Below are 17,601 nucleotides of genomic sequence, written 5' to 3' on the forward strand. Positions count from 1 at the left end.
AATCAAGTGAGGAGCTGAGTTTAAGGAGGTCACCATGGATTAGAAATGAGCTGTCTTCATTTTGGATTTAGAATACATGTAATCAATGTATTATTTTGGAATTGAATTGTAAAGTTACATGAGTGCAGGATAAAAATAATAATATTGCTTGAATTTTGTTATCAGGAGAATGAAAAGCTGTCTATATTGGTGAGTATACTGTATCTATTACTGAATCAACAAGTCAAGGAATTATCCAATGAGGTTGTCTGTTCTTTGTGATTTCAACAATTTAACTTATATGAAAGCTACAGTAGGAAGATTTGCTCCTCTTCTTCAAACATTGACAGCACATCTTTACCAACTCCCAGGACCATGGAAAACTCTACTCACTTTAAGGTCTTCAGGCTTGCTGCATACGGTGATATTGGACAATTGAAGTATTGCTACTTTACTGTAGTAACTGTATTATATTTTGTCATCATTCTTGCCAATATTTTACTTATTGGAGTTATCTGCATTGAAAGAAGCCTTCATGAACCCATGTATATGTTTCTATGTGCTTTGTTTGTTAATCAGTTGTATGGGAGCACTGGTTTGTTTCCTGCTCTCATGTTTTACTTGCTGTCTGACACACATGATATTTCCCTTCTTTATTGTTATCTCCAGATTTATGTGTTGTACACATGTGCTCTAACCGAATTTAGTAATTTATCAGTTATGTCCTATGACAGGTACATCTCTATTTGTTATCCTCTACAGTATAATAATATTATGACACCTAAAATAATTTGTGGCTTAATTCTACTGTCCTGCTTGTCTTCTTTTTTTCTCATCGCCATCATTATCTCCCTGAGTTTGCGACTGCAATTTTGTGGTAATGTTCTAGACAGACTGTATTGCGATAACTACTCAGTAGTCAAGCTTGCCTGTTCAAATACTATGCTGAATAACATATGGGGTCTTGTTGTCACTGTGCTTTATATTTCTTGTACTATATTTCCTACCATATACTCATATGTAAGAATTCTACAAATATGTTTAAAGTCTTCTAAAGAGACGAAACAGAAAGCATTTAACACCTGTACACCACATATAGCCTCTATGCTTAACTTCTTATTTGGCTGGTTATTTGTGATTCTACAAGGCAGATATGAAACTGCAGATCTTCCACCTATACTTCGCACTATTTTATTTGTTTATTTTCTGATATGTCCACCGATTTTCAATCCTTTAATGTATGGTGTTAGGATGGTTAAAATCAGGCATGCTTGTAACAAGGTACTAGGCCTTAACCCTGAAACATAACCTGATAGTTCCTTTGTGTAACTTAAAATGATGTGTTTTCTTACATATAGTTGCTATAGTTGTCTGTAAAAATCGCATCAAGTTTATCATGTATTGTAACTGAGAATGCTTTGTGTCATATTAGCTAGTTAGTTGCATAATTACAGAGCATCAAGGAGAGCTGCCCTCCCTACCTCCAGACTATGTTCAAATAGATGCTGAGTGGGACCTTTGGGAAGACCCTACACCCCAACCCATTCTGCCAGATTTGGACTCTTGACCCACCTAACTCAGGACAGCTGTGTACCTGCCCATCTTCCTAAAACGTTTGTCTACATTTTTTTGTTGCAGTTTTCAAGTTAATTTCCTGCAGTTCTACACATTTTGTACTTGAGGCAGAAATTAAGGGAATCTCTCACAAAGATGTATATTGCAGGTTTTTTTCTGCAATGTATATGTAATGAGTGCTTACTTATTCTGTCAGTGATGGCTCATGACCGGCATGTCTCCATTTGTATTTTATTCCATAACCATTTTCTCTCACTGAGCAGATGTTTAACTCTCCTGTGTTGAAAGTGCACTGAGTAACCTGTATGGTATATGTATCATAGCAAGTCTAGTGGTTTCACCTTTTGTGTTAGTTGTGCTCTCATTTGTCAAAATATTACTTATTTGCTTGAAAGCCTGAAAGGAGTCATGAAAGTAGGCTTTTAATACATGTGCTCCCCACTTGATCACTTTCATCAACTTCTCTACAGCCACCCTTTTTAATGTTGTTTACAGTAACCAGAGATACCTGTACAGTTTATTCTGTTCCATAGCCACGGGGGGCTTGGTAGTGCATCAGCAGTTTCTCTTGCAGTTCCTCTTGCCTGCACTACAGAATGCTATATTGGTCCGCTAATGCAGGACTAGTAAAGGCCTAGTGTGCTACTTTTGTGGGAAAAAAAGTTACCCAAAAATATTAATATTTGTTATTAATTCAGATTTTTCAGGGGGTGCTGCATCACCCTAACCCTAATTCATGTAGCTATGTTCTGTTCCCACCGCTGTTACACCCTATCATATAGTGATTAGGACCAAGGAGACCAGAAATCTACCTAAACTGGTACCAATTATGATTTTAGATGGTACAGCAGCAGGGCCAGGGTTACTGGTTTGAATCCCAGGACTGACAAGAATATCTGTCAAGATGTGAGCTGCCAGAACTGAATGCTTATACTGTACATTTAAAAAAAAAATCAACATAATTGTTTGGATTGCATCTTATTTTTGTAAATGTATTTTACTGTCAGAGAACTGTAGAGCACTGTAGTAAAGTCAAATCAGGGATGCTGCTGTGGCTCTGACCCTATTTCTTCTAGAATGTCAGTGGATATGTACTGTATGTGTGTTTCAGGGGGGTTGGGGAAAGGGCAAAATGATGTGAGGTTCCAATAAGTTCTGTTTCTACAAATGGGCAGTAAAGTATTCCTCTAGTAGTGAAAGATCTATAGACTTAGATCATCAGTATATCTGTCCCATTATGGCATCTGCGAGAGCACTGGAAGCACCATTGAGGCAATCTCCATTTTAAAGTAGTCCATTTTCTTCTACTACTTCTACGAGTTTTCAAACAAACTGGAAGGGTGCATACTGCCACCTGGACAGTGTTTTTTTTAACAGGTATAAAGCCAAGGTTGGCTATTTACTGACACCTGCAGTTATGGAAAGTTTGCTCATAAGTATAATTCATTGGCTGATCCACCAGTTACTACTTCAAAATGGTGAAGGTCCTCAATGTCCAACCCATGCTAAAACTGGCTTTTGGACCGGTCACTGAGCTAAAGATGGATCAGGCCATCTGGCATTTGCCCTTACTACCTACCTTACTACCCCCCCCCCCCCCCCCCCCCCCAAAAAAAAAACTTGGTAGTGCATCAGCAGTTCCTCTTGTTATGTTAGTCATTGCATACCTTAGAGAGCTATTGACAACTTGTCAGAAATGTACAGATCAACTAGCCCATGTCAGCTAATGTATTCGTTTTTTCAGTCCATAGACATTGTTGTAATTGTTTATTCACTCAAATATCACCTGAATACACACGACATGACAACATGTATAGAATTAAAACATTTTCTTTGTACCCCATAACGAAATGTGTAGAATTGCAGGAAATAAGCATTAAACTTGCTAAATTCTCTCTGTGAACAGTTTGTGTCATAAACAGTGCTTGTGCCCATAGAAATAGATCAATGTTAAAATCTGCTGCTATTACATGTTTCTGCATGATAATGCATGGCCCCAAGTTGCAAGGATCTGTACACAATTCCTGGAAGCTGAAAATGTCCCAGTTCTTCCATGGCCTGCATACTCACCAGACATGTCAACCATTGAGCATGTTTGGGATGCTCTGGATTGATGTGTACGACAGCGTGTTCCAGTTCCCGACAATATCCAGCAACTTCGCACAGCCATTGAATAGGAGTGGGACAACATTCCACAGCCCACAATGAACAGCCTGATCAACACAATGCGGAGGAGATGTATCGCGCTGCATGAAGCAAACGGAGGTCACACCAGATACTGACTGGTTTTATGATCCGCGCCCCTACCTTTTTTTACGGTATCTGTGATCAACAGTCCATCTCATTTCCAATGATGTGTTATCCATATGTTAGTTCAGAATTGGGAGGACCAAGAGACCAAAGGTGTCAGAACGGTGTGCTCGGGTTAAAGAATAAATTATATTAGTAAATGTCCTACTGCTACTGTAGACCTAGGTCCAATCACTGCAAAAATACATATCATTTACTAATCATACATATCAATAACCGTTCTTTTATATAGCTTAATAACAAGATAGATATTGGTCTCCAATACGACATACAGGTGTCAGGTGTATTAGAAATGCAGCTGTATGCTACGCCTAAACTATAGCCTACTGTGGCCTATCAAAGCTAATTTAACACATAGGTTTATAACATTAGATGTAGATGAAATTGAGAAAAGTGTAGCCTGGTCTCATAAACTAGACGTAACATGGTAAATGTAAATTCAGTCAACAAATTTGTATAATAATTTATGTTATGTTTGGTATGGTTACATAAGACAAAAGGTTACTTAGGGCAAAAATTTAAGGAGGGTGGGTAGTTGGTTGGCTGCTATGAAATGTTACAAGTTGTAAATAGTAACATATCATACTAAATGGAGGGAGACCGATTTACATTAACTATGTTACGTCTACCCCTGATTCCAGATTGAATAGTGAGGTAGCCTACGGAATGGAGTGCAATGGAACATGAAAGAGAATGATTTTAAAACAAACAAATAACACGCACATTTTTGGGAATCTATATATAATCAAAAAAGAGCACTTATTAATGTTTCTAGCAGACCTAACATTTCCAATCACTGTTCAAAATGAGTTCAAACGAGTGAAGTCTTAACTGAATGAATAACAGAGACTATTTAGATTTGACGTCAAGTCACATATGTCACATTAATGGAAGGTGTGAAAAACATTAATTTGTGTTTCCCTGGCTGAGTTGACTAGCTGATATGAGCTGATGGCCCATCAGTTGAACTACAAATTTAGGATCTTAATTTGAGCCGGTTTGCCGCAACAGGAAATGTGAAAAATTATGTGGATTTTAATTAATGGACATTTTGTAAGGGTTGATACAATTTCCGTCAGAGGAAATCAAGTCTGAAATTTCTAAGTGGAAATTACAAACTTCGGAAGTCTTTTTAAACTTCAAATATATTACAAATTTGACCTTTCCTGCAACACAGGAAAGTTCTCCTGCAACAGGTTGATCAAATGAAGATCCTACATCTGTAGGAAGTTTGCTAGTGACGCATTTTTGTCTTTGGGTCATTGAAGGCTGCCGGTGTGGGCATGAGGTATGGGTGAGATGGCGGACAGGAAAAGAATGAGAAAAGTGGAACTTGTTTTGATTAAATATGAAACTCTGCCTTGTTTCGGCTGCATGGCCTTCGTCAGGGAGTACAAAGAAATTATAATACAACTTCCTCTTTTGAACAGCTTTTTCCAATCGCCCCTGATAGAATGGTGGCGCGTGTACAACTCAAGGCTCGGCGTCTACCCAGATTTTGAGAATTAGTTGTAATTTACTTAACAGTTCTTAGTTTATTCACTCAGTACAGCCTGATCTTCACTTTATATAGCTTACAAGATCTCCTGGATATTGGAACACAATGCACAAAGAGAGTTTTTGACAACTTACAACTTCCACTGGAGATCCCGAAGACGGCACGGGAGACTGAAACATCGCTGAGAGGAAGGGAGCGTCAAGATCGTAAACAAAGGAGAGGGAAGCAGGGTGGCCTCCGGGCTTGTCAAAAGCTAACCCACATCGGCTCTCACTACCTAGCCTTTTCCTCGCTAGCGTCCGGTCACTGGCGAACAAAATGGACGAAATCCGACTAAGAATCATCTCACAAAAAAGTATTATGGATTGCAGCATCATGATTTTCACGGAAATGTGGCTAAACAACAGCATACCTGACAAAGCTATTGGGCTAGATGTGCGCGACGTCTTCAGGGCTGATCGTACGGCAGAGGACTGGTAAGACCAGAGGAGGTGGTCTGTGCATTTATGTACACAAAACTTGGTGTACAGACAGTAACATAACCGGGAGTCACTGTTCAACCAATCTAGAGTACCTGATGATTAGGTGCAGACCTTTCTACTTGTCTCGGGAGCTTACATCCATTGTTGTTACTGCAGCCTATATACCTTTGGATGCTAATGCTATACAAACATTCCGGAGGCTTACAAAGCCATTCCACTCCTCCACCCGGGACAGTCTGATCACCTTTCACTGTTCCTACTCCAAGTATTTACCCCTCATTAAACACGTGAAACCATCAGTGAGGACAGTCAAAGTGTAGCCAGAGGGGTCAACAGTTTCAACATACAGATTGGAGATTGTTTGCCACTCAGGCCCTCCTTGACTCCCATACGGACATCGAAACATATGCTTCTTCCGTTCTGGATTACATCCACATCAACAATGTCACCACCCATAAACTAAAAAAGACCTTCCCACACCAGAAGCCTTGTATGAACAGAGAGGTAAAGACATGCAAAAAAGGCCTCAAGATGTAAACATGACCACAAACTGCGGATTGAGGAGCACAACAACAACTCCGACCCTCGACACATGTGGCAGGGCATCCAAGCCATCACAGACAACCGGCCAAAAACCCCTACTCCCACAGCCAGCGACATCTCCATCTCCGATGAGTTAAACAGGTTCTATGTTCACTTCGACCGGGACAACAAAGATCCAGCCATCAAAGCTGAGCTCCCTTTCTATCCATCGCAAATGTGTTGCCTGCACTGAGCAGGGTGAATGTCCACAAGGCTGGTGGTCCTGTTGGTGTCCCCGGTCGTGTGTTCAGAGCATGTGCTGGGCAGCTGGCCGAGGTCTTCACTGACATTTCAACCCGTCATGGGCCGAGGTGGTTGTCCCCACGTGCGTTAAGACCGCAACCATTGTGCAAGTGCCGAAGCAGTCGACCGCATCAAGCCTGAATGACTTCCAACCTGTTGCACTCACCCCCACGATCATGAAGTGATTCGAAAGAATGGTTTTGGCCTACCTTAATCAAATCAAATCAAATGTATTTATATAGCCCTTTGTACATCAGCTGATATCTCAAAGTGCTGTACAGAAACCCAGCCTAAAACCCCAAACAGCAAGCAATGCAGGTGTAGAAGCACGGTGGCTAGGAAAAACTCCCTAGAAAGGCCAAAACCTAGGAAGAAAACTAGAGAGGAACCAGGCTATGTGGGGGGGGGGGGCAGTCCTCTTCTGATTATAACAGAACATGGCCAAGATGTTCAAATGTTCATAATAATAATCACAGGCAGAACAGTTGAAACTGGAGCAGCAGCACGGCCAGGTGGACTGGGACAGCAAGGAGTCATCATGTCAGGTAGTCCTGAGGCATGGTCCTAGGGCTCAGGTCCTCAGAGAGAGAAAGAGAAAGAAACGTAGTCTTCACTGCTCTGCCCAGCAGCTAGCCAGCTAGCAAACGTCCACCGATTAGCAGCACTGTAGAAACTATTACACTCAACTGAACGACTTGATTAGTGTAGTGTTAGCTAGCTACATAGCTGTCTTTGCTGTCTTCGTATCCAAGATAATTGTGTAGTTTAGAGTGTGTAGTCTTAGAGTGATTATCTTAATTTACCGAGGTTAGTTAGCCAGCTATTTGTCGTCCTTAACGTAGGAGACTCTGCTAGCTAGCCAACAGCTAGCCAACGTCTTCCGAATAGAACTCAACAACCCGGTCGCATTCACAGGTAGTATCACATTTTCATTTCATTTCATTACAGTACAACGGTTTGATTTGTTTGATCGTAGCTAGCTACATAGCTAGCTACATAGCCGTCTTTGTATCAAAGATAATTGTGTAGTCTAGAGAGATTTTCTAGGTTAGCTAGCCAGCTATTGTCGTTCTTTTAACGCAACGTAACGTAATCAACACTGCTAGCTAGCCAGCTAGCCCCCGAATAGCTGCACTGTAGAAACTATTACACTCAACGGAACGACTTGATTAGTGTAGTGTCAACAACGCAGCCACTGCCAGCTAGCCTACAAAGTCAACAACGCAGCCACTGCCAGCTAGCCTACTTCGGCAGTACTGTATCATTTTAATCATTTTAGTCAATAAGATTCTTGCTACGTAAGCTTAACTTTCTGAACATTCGAGACGTGTAGTCCACTTGTCATTCCAATCTCCTTTGCATTAGCGTAGCCTCATCTGTAGCCTGTCAACTATGTGTCTGTCTATCCCTGTTCTCTCCTCTCTGCACAGACCATACAAACGCTCCACACCGCGTGGCCGCGGCCACCCTAATCTGGTGGTCCCAGCGCGCACGACCCACGTGGAGTTCCAGGTCTCCGGTAGCCTCTGGAACTGCCGATCTGCGGCCAACAAGGCAGAGTTCATCTCAGCCTATGCCTCCCTCCAGTCCCTCAACTTCTTGGCACTGACGGAAACATGGATCACCACAGACAACACTGCTACTCCTACTGCTCTCTCTTCGTCCGCCCACGTGTTCTCGCACACCCCGAGAGCTTCTGGTCAGCGGGGTGGTGGCACCGGGATCCTCATCTCTCCCAAGTGGTCATTCTCTCTTTCTCCCCTTACCCATCTGTCTATCGCCTCCTTTGAATTCCATGCTGTCACAGTTACCAGCCCTTTCAAGCTTAACATCCTTATCATTTATCGCCCTCCAGGTTCCCTCGGAGAGTTCATCAATGAGCTTGATGCCTTGATAAGCTCCTTTCCTGAGGACGGCTCACCTCTCACAGTTCTGGGTGACTTTAACCTCCCCACGTCTGCCTTTGACTCATTCCTCTCTGCCTCCTTCTTTCCACTCCTCTCCTCTTTTGACCTCACCCTCTCACCTTCCCCCCCTACTCACAAGGCAGGCAATACGCTCGACCTAATCTTTACTAGATGCTGTTCTTCCACTAACCTCATTGCAACTCCCCTCCAAGTCTCCGACCACTACCTTGTATCCTTTTCCCTCTCGCTCTCATCCAACACCTCCCACACTGCCCCTACTCGGATGGTATCACGCCGTTCCAACCTTCGCTCTCTCTCCCCCGCCACTCTCTCCTCTTCCATCCTATCATCTCTTCCCTCTGCTCAAACCTTCTCCAACCTATCTCCTGATTCTGCCTCCTCAACCCTCCTCTCCTCCCTTTCTGCATCCTTTGACTCTCTATGTCCCCTATCCTCCAGGCCGGCTCGGTCCTCCCCTCCCGCTCCGTGGCTCGACGACTCATTGCGAGCTCACAGAACAGGGCTCCGGGCAGCCGAGCGGAAATGGAGGAAAACTCGCCTCCCTGCGGACCTGGCATCCTTTCACTCCCTCCTCTCTACATTTTCCTCCTCTGTCTCTGCTGCTAAAGCCACTTTCTACCACTCTAAATTCCAAGCATCTGCCTCTAACCCTAGGAAGCTCTTTGCCACCTTCTCCTCCCTCCTGAATCCCCCCCCCTCCTCCCGGTCTGCAGATGACTTCGTCAACCATTTTGAAAAGAAGGTCGACGACATCCAATCCTCGTTTGCTAAGTCAAACGACACCGCTGGTTCTGCTCACACTGCCCTACCCTGTGCTCTGACCTCTTTCTCCCCTTTCTCTCCAGATGAAATCTTGCGTCTTGTGACGGCCGGCCGCCCAACAATCTGCCCGCTTGACCCTATCCCCTCCTCTCTTCTCCAGACCATTTCCGGAGACCTTCTCCCTTACCTCACCTCGCTCATCAACTCATCCCTGACCGCTGGCTACATCCCTTCCGTCTTCAAGAGAGCGAGAGTTGCACCCCTTCTGAAAAAACCTACACTCGATCCCTCCGATGTCAACAACTACAGACCAGTATCCCTTCTTTCTTTTCTCTCCAAAACTCTTGAACGTGCCGTCCTTGGCCAGCTCTCCCGCTATCTCTCTCTGAATGACCTTCTTGATCCAAATCAGTCAGGATTCAAGACTAGTCATTCAACTGAGACTGCTCTTCTCTGTATCACGGAGGCGCTCCGCACTGCTAAAGCTAACTCTCTCTCCTCTGCTCTCATCCTTCTAGACCTATTGGCTGCCTTCGATACTGTGAACCATCAGATCCTCCTCTCCACCCTCTCCGAGTTGGGCATCTCCGGCGCGGCCCACGCTTGGATTGCGTCCTACCTGACAGGTCGCTCCTACCAGGTGGCGTGGCGAGAATCTGTCTCCTCACCACGCGCTCTCACCACTGGTGTCCCCCAGGGCTCTGTTCTAGGCCCTCTCCTATTCTCGCTATACACCAAGTCACTTGGCTCTGTCATAACCTCACATGGTCTCTCCTATCATTGCTATGCAGACGACACACAATTAATCTTCTCCTTTCCCCCTTCTGATGACCAGGTGGCGAATCGCATCTCTGCATGTCTGGCAGACATATCAGTGTGGATGACGGATCACCACCTCAAGCTGAACCTCGGCAAGACGGAGCTGCTCTTCCTCCTGGGGAAGGACTGCCCGTTCCATGATCTCACCATCACGGTTGACAACTCCATTGTGTCCTCCTCCCAGAGCGCTAAGAACCTTGGCGTGATCCTGGACAACACCCTGTCGTTCTCAACTAACATCAAGGCGGTGGCCCGTTCCTGTAGGTTCATGCTCTACAACATCCGCAGAGTACGACCCTGCCTCACACAGGAAGCGGCGCACGTCCTAATCCAGGCACTTGTCATCTCCCGTCTGGATTACTGCAACTCGCTGTTGGCTGGGCTCCCTGCCTGTGCCATTAAACCCCTACAACTCATCCAGAACGCCGCAGCCCGTCTGGTGTTCAACCTTCCCAAGTTCTCTCACGTCACCCCGCTCCTCCGCTCTCTCCACTGGCTTCCAGTTGAAGCTCGCATCCGCTACAAGACCATGGTGCTTGCCTACGGAGCTGTGAGGGGAACGGCACCTCAGTACCTCCAGGCTCTGATCAGGCCCTACACCCAAACAAGGGCACTGCGTTCATCCACCTCTGGCCTGCTCGCCTCCCTACCACTGAGGAAGTACAGTTCCCGCTCAGCCCAGTCAAAACTGTTCGCTGCTCTGGCCCCCCAATGGTGGAACAAACTCCCTCACGACGCCAGGACAGCGGAGTCAATCACCACCTTCCGGAGACACCTGAAACCCCACCTCTTTAAGGAATACCTAGGATAGGATAAGTAATCCTTCTCACCCCCCCCTTTAAGATTTAGATGCACTATTGTAAAGTGACTGTTCCACTGGATGTCATAAGGTGAATGCACCAATTTGTATGTCGCTCTGGATAAGAGCGTCTGCTAAATGACTTAAATGTAAATGTAAAATGTAAATTAGAGAGAGCATACTTAAATTCACAAAGGACACCGGATAAGGCAGGAGAAGTACTCCAGATATAACAAACTGACCCTAGCCCCCCCAACACATAAACTACTGCAGCATAAATACTGGAGGCTGAGACAGGAGGGGTCAGGAGACACTGTGGCCCCATCCGATGACACCCCCGGACAGGGCCAAACAGGAAGGATTTAACCCCACCCACTTTGCCAAAGCACAGCCCCCACACCACGTTCAAAAAAAATGCAGAACCAAGAACAGATACAGCCCTTGGTTCACTCCAGACCTGACTGCCCTCGACCAGCACAAAAACATCCTGTGGCGGACTGCAATAGCATCGAATAGCCCCCGTGATATGCAACTGTTCAGGGAAGTCAGGAACCAATACACGCAGTCAGTCAGGAAAGCTAAGGCCAGCTTCTTCAGGCAGAAGTTTGCATCCTGTAGCTCCAACTCCAAAAAGTTATGGGACACTGTGAAGTCCATGGAGAACAAGAGCACCTCCTCCCAGCTGCCCACTGCACTGAGGCTAGGAAACACGGTCTCCACCGATAAATCCATGATTATCGAAAACGTCAATAAGCACTTCTCAACGGCTGGCCATGCCTTCCGCCTGGCTACTCCAACCTCGGCCAACAGCTCCGCCCCCCCCCGTAGCTCCTCACCCAAGCCTCTCCAGGTTCTTCTTTACCCAAATCCAGATAGCAGATGTTCTGAAAGAGCTGCAAAACCTGGACCCGTACAAATCATCTGGGCTTGACAATCTGGACCCGCTATTTCTGAAACTATCTGCCGCCATTGTCGCAACCCCTATTACCAGCCTGTTCAACCTCTCTTTCATATCGTCTGAGATCCCCAAGGATTGGAAAGCTGCCGCAGTCATCCCCCTCTTCAAAGGGGGAGACACCCTGGACCCAAACTGTTACAGACCTATATCCATCCTGCCCTGCCTATCTAAGGTCTTCGAAAGCCAAGTCAACAAACAGGTCACTGACCATCTCGAATCCCACCGTACCTTCTCCGCTGTGCAATCTGGTTTCCGAGCCGGTCACGGGTGCACCTCAGCCACACTCAAGGTACTAAATTATATCATAACCGCCATCGATAAAAGACAGTACTGTGCAGCCGTCTTCATCGACCTCGCCAAGGCTTTCGACTCTGTCAATCACCATATTCTTATCGGCAGACTCAACAGCCTCGGTTTTTCGGATGACTGCCTTGCCTGGTTCACCAATTACTTTGCAGACAGAGTGCAGTGTGTCAAATCGGAGGGCATGCTGTCCGGTCCTCTGGCAGTCTATATGGGGGTGCCACAGGGTTAAATTCTCGGGCCGACTCTTTTCTCTGTATATATCAATGATGTTGCTCTTGCTGCGGGCGATTCCCTGATCCACCTCTACGCAGACGACACCATTCTATATACTTTCGGCCCGTCATTGGACACTGTGCTATCTAACCTCCAAACGAGCTTCAATGCCATACAGCACTCCATCCGTGGCCTCCAACTGCTCTTAAACGCGAGTAAAACCAAATGCATGCTTTTCAACCGATCGCTGCTTGCACCCGCATGCCCGACTAGCATCACCACCCTGGATGGTTCCGACCTTGAATATGTGGACATCTATAAGTACCTAGGTGTCTGGCTAGACTGCAAACTCTCCTTCCAGACTCACATCAAACATCTCCAATCGAAAATCAAATCAAGAGTCGGCTTTCTATTCCACAACAAAGCCTCCTTCACTCACGCTGCCAAGCTTACCCTAGTAAAACTGACTATCCTACCGATCCTCGACTTCGGCGATGTCATCTACAAAATGGCTTCCAACACTCTACTCAGCAAACTGGATGCAGTCTATCACAGTGCCATCCGTTTTGTCACTAAAGCACCTTATACCACCCACCACTGCGACTTGTATGCTCTAGTCGGCTGGCCCTCACTACATATTCGTCGCCAGACCCACTGGCTCCAGGTCATCTACAAGTCCATGCTAGGTAAAGCTCCGCCTTATCTCAGTTCACTGGTCACGATGGCAACACCCATCCGTAGCACGCGCTCCAGCAGGTGTATCTCACTGATCATCCCTAAAGCCAACACCTCATTTGGCCGCCTTTCGTTCCAGTACTCTGCTGCCTGTGACTGGAACGAATTGCAAAATCGCTGAAGATGGAGACTTTTATCTCCCTCACCAACTTCAAACATCAGCTATCCGAGCAGCTAACCGATCGCTGCAGCTGTACATAGTCTATAGGAAAATAGCCCACCCATTTTCACCTACCTCATTCCCATACTGTTTTTATACTGTTTTTATTTATTTATTTTTCTGCTCTTTTGCACACCAATATCTCTACCTGTACATGACCATCTGATCATTTATCACTCCAGTGTTAATTTGCAAAATTGTATTATTCGCCTACCTCCTCATGCCTTTTGCACACATTGTATATAGACTGCCCGTTTTTTCTACTGTGTTATTGACTTGTTAATTGTTTATTCCATGTGTAACTCTGTGTTGTCTGTTCACACTGCTATGCTTTATCTTGGCCAGGTCGCAGTTGCAAATGAGAACTTGTTCTCAAGTAGCCTACCTGGTTAAATAAAGGTGAAATAAAAAAATAAAAAACCCAGGGGGGGGGGTGCCAACCCAGACAGGAAGATCACATCAGTGACTCAACCCACTCAAGTGATGCACCCCTCCTAGGGATGGTATGAAAGAGCCCTAGTAAGCCAGTGACTCAGCCCCTGTAATATGGTTAGAGGCAGAGAATCCCAGTGAAAAGAGGGGAACCTGCCAGGCAGAGACAGCAAGGGCGGTTCATTGCTCCAGAGCCTTTCCGTTCACCTTCACACTCCTGGACCAGACTACACTCAATCATATGACCCACTGAAGAGATGAGTCTTCAGTAAAGACTTAAAGGTTGAGACTGAGTTTGCGTCTCTCACATGGGTAGGCAGACCATTCCATAAAAATGGAGCTTTATAGGAGAAAGCCCTGCCTCCATCTGTTTGCTTAGAAATTCTGAGGACAATTAGGAGGCCTGCGTCTTGTGACCGTAGCGTATGTGTAGGTATGTACGGCAGGACCAAATCAGAGAGATAGGTAGGAGCAAACCCACGTAATGCTTTGTAGGTTAGCAGTAAAACCTTGAAATCTGCCCTTGCCTTGACAGGAAGCCAGTGTAGGGAGACTAGCACTGGAGTAATATGATAAAAAAAAAATTGTTCTAGTCAGGATTCTAGCAGCCGTATTTAGCACTAACTGAATTTTATTTAGTGCTTTATCCGGGTAGCCGGAAAGTAGAGCATTGCAGTAGTCTAACCTAGAAGTGACAAAAGCATGGATTAATTATTCTGCATCATTTTTGGACAGAAAGTTTCTGATTTTTCCAATGTTTACGTAGATTGAAAAAAGCTGTCATTGAAACAGTCTTGATATGTTATTCAAAAGAGAGATCAGGGTCCAGAGTAACACCGAGGTCCTTCAGTTTTATTTGAGACGACTGTACAACCATTAAGATTAATTGTCAGATTCAACAGAAGATCTCTTTGTTTATTGGGACCTAGAACAAGCATCTCTGTTTTGTCCGAGTTTAAAAGTAGAAAGTTTGCAGCCATCCACTTCCTTATGTCTGAAACACATGCTTCTTGCGAGGGCAATTTTGGGGTTTCACCATGTTTCATTGAAATGTACAGCTGTGTGTTATCCGCATAGCAGTGAAAGTTAACATTATGTTTCCGAATGACATCCCCAAGAGGTTAAATATATAGTGAAAACAATAGTGGTCCTAAAATGGAACCTTGAGGAACACCGAAATTTACAGTTGATTTGTCAGAGGACAAACCATTCACAGAGACAAATTGATATCTTTCCGACAGATAAGATCTAAACCAGACCAGAACTTGTCCGTGTAGACTAATTTGGGTTTCCAATCTCTCCAAAAGAATGTGGTGATCGATGATATCAAAAGCAGCACTAAGGTCTAGGAGCACGAGGACAGATGCAGAGCCTCGGTCTGATGCCATTAAAGGTAATTTCCCACCTTCACAAGTGTAGTCTCAGTGCTATGATGGGGTCTGAAACCAGACTGAAGCATTTCGTATGACTTGTTTGTCTTCAGGAAGGCAACAGCTTTTTTTGTTGTTGAGAGGAATGGAAGATTCGATATAGGCCGATATTATATAGGATATATATATTTTGAGATGTGAGGTATCATGATCGCTTTCAATAATGACAGGAATGGAGGAGGTCTTTATCCTAGTGAGATTGCTAAGGCGAACACCGCCATGTTTAGTTTTGCCCAACCTAGGTCGAGGCACAGACAATGGGGATCTCAATGGGGATAGCTGAGCTGACTACACTGACTGTGCTAGTGGCAGACTCCACTATGCTGGCAGGCTGGCTAACAGCCTGCTGCCTGGCCTGCACCATATTTCATTGTGGAGCTAGAGCCCTGTCTATGTTGGTAGATAAGATGAGAGCACCCCTCCAGCTAGGATGAAGTCTGTCACTCCTCAGCAGGTCAGGCTTGGTCCTGTTTGTGGGTGAGTCCCAGAAATAAGGCCAATTATCTACAAATTCTATCTTTTGGGAGGGGCAGAAAACAGTTTTCAACCAGCGATTGAGTTGTGAGACTCTGCTGTAGAGCTCATCACTCACCCGAACTGGGAAGGGGCCAGAGACAATTACTCGATGCCGACACATCTTTCAAGCTGATTTACACGCTGAAGTTATGTTGCGCTTGGTGATCTCTGACTGTTTCATCCTAACATCGTTGGTGCCGACGTGGATAACAATATCTCTATACTCTCTACACTCGCCAGTTTTAGCTTTAGCCAGCACCATCTTCAAATTAGCCTTAACGTCGGTAGCCCTGCCCCCTGGTAAACAGTGTATGATCACTGGATGATTCGTTTTAAGTCTAACGCTGTGGGTAATGGAGTCGCCAATGACTAGAGTTTTCAATTTGTCAGAGCTAATGGTAGGAAGCTTCGGTGTCTCAGACCCGGTAATGGGAGGAGTAGAGACAAGAGAAGGCTCGGCCTCTGACACTGACTCGTTGCTTAATGGGGAAAACCGGTTGAAAGTTTTTGTCGGCTGAATGAGCGACACTGGTTGGGCATTCCTACAGCATTTCCCTCCAGAAACCGTGAGAAAGTTGTCCGGCTGCGGGGACCTTGCGAGGGTTTTATACTAACGTTACTATCTGTACTTACTGGTGGCACAGACGCTGTTTCATCCTTTCCTACACTGAAATTACCCTTGCCTAACGATTGAGTCTGAAGCTGGGCTTGTAGCACAGCTATCCTCGCTCTAAGGCGATCATTCTCCTGTATATTATGAGTACAGCGACTGCAATTAGAAGGCATCATGTTAATGTTACTACTTAGCTTCGGCTGTTGGAGGTCCTGACGAACCATGTCCAGATAAAGCGTCCGGAGTGAAAAAGTTGAATGGAAAAAAAAGAGTTTTGGGAAAAAACAAAAATAAAAACAGTAATTAAAAAGTAAAAACTGTAAAGTTGTCCGGTAGCAAAGTAAGGTTGGCAACAAAACGCACAGCAACACGTAAACAAGTCTGCAAGTTGTCCTGCCTCTCTCCAACACTGGATCCCCACCAGTTTGCCTACCGACCGAACAGGTCTACAGAGGACGCCATCTCCACAGCTTTACACTCTGCCCTGACCCCCCTGGACAAAACCAACACCTATGTGAGAATGCTGTTCATAGAATTTAGCTCAGCATTCAATACAGTCATTCCCTCTAGGCTGGTCACCAAACCCCAGGACCTAGGGATCAGCCCCTCTCTCTGTAACTGGACTTTGGACTTCCTAATCAACAGACCCCAGAATGTCAGGTTAGATAACTTCACCTCCTCAACCCTGAACCTGAACACTGGTGTGCCACAGGGCTTTGTGCTGTTTCCCCTCCTGTACTGCCTCTTCACCTACGACTGCGTTTCTGTACACGGTTCCAACACCATCGTCAAGTTTGCAGACGACACCATGGTGGTAGGCCTGATCAATGACAATGACGAGCTAGCCTACAGGGAGGAGGTCAAGCATCTGGCTGCATGGTGCTCTGACAACAACGTGGCCCTCAATGCAAAGAAAACCAAGGAGCTCATTGTAGATTACAGGAAGTCTAAAAGCTGCAGCCACTCCCCAGTTGTCATTGATGGCACTGAGGTGGAGCGTGTGCCCAGCTTTAAATTCCTGGGTGTCTACATCTCAGAGGACCTCTCCTGGACCCTCAACACCTCAATCGTGGTCAAAAAAGGCGCAGTAGCGCCTGTACTTTTTGAGGAGGCTGAAGAAGGCACACCTGTCTCCCAAGATCTTAGCCGCTGCATGGTCGAGAGCATTCTGACAAACTGCACAAACAGTGATTTGGCGGATGCTCCGTGGCTGCCCGTAAGGCCCTGCTACGTAGATCCAGCGCAAGCAGTGTCTGCGTAG

At 45.5% G+C, this 17,601-nt stretch overlaps 1 protein-coding gene across 1 annotated transcript; it reads left to right on the plus strand.

Annotated features, from left to right (window-relative positions):
• Positions 1–354: 354 nt before the first annotated feature.
• LOC124004900 (olfactory receptor 11A1-like) lies at positions 355–17,601 on the plus strand. Its single transcript, XM_046313720.1, has 3 exons — positions 355–1,260; positions 16,765–16,854; positions 17,053–17,601. Exons 1-3 carry the CDS (start codon positions 355–357, stop codon positions 17,599–17,601), a joined length of 1,545 nt encoding a protein of 514 aa, XP_046169676.1.

Source organism: Oncorhynchus gorbuscha, linkage group LG19 (genome assembly GCF_021184085.1).
Source record: "Oncorhynchus gorbuscha isolate QuinsamMale2020 ecotype Even-year linkage group LG19, OgorEven_v1.0, whole genome shotgun sequence".
Lineage (NCBI taxonomy): Eukaryota > Metazoa > Chordata > Actinopteri > Salmoniformes > Salmonidae > Oncorhynchus > Oncorhynchus gorbuscha.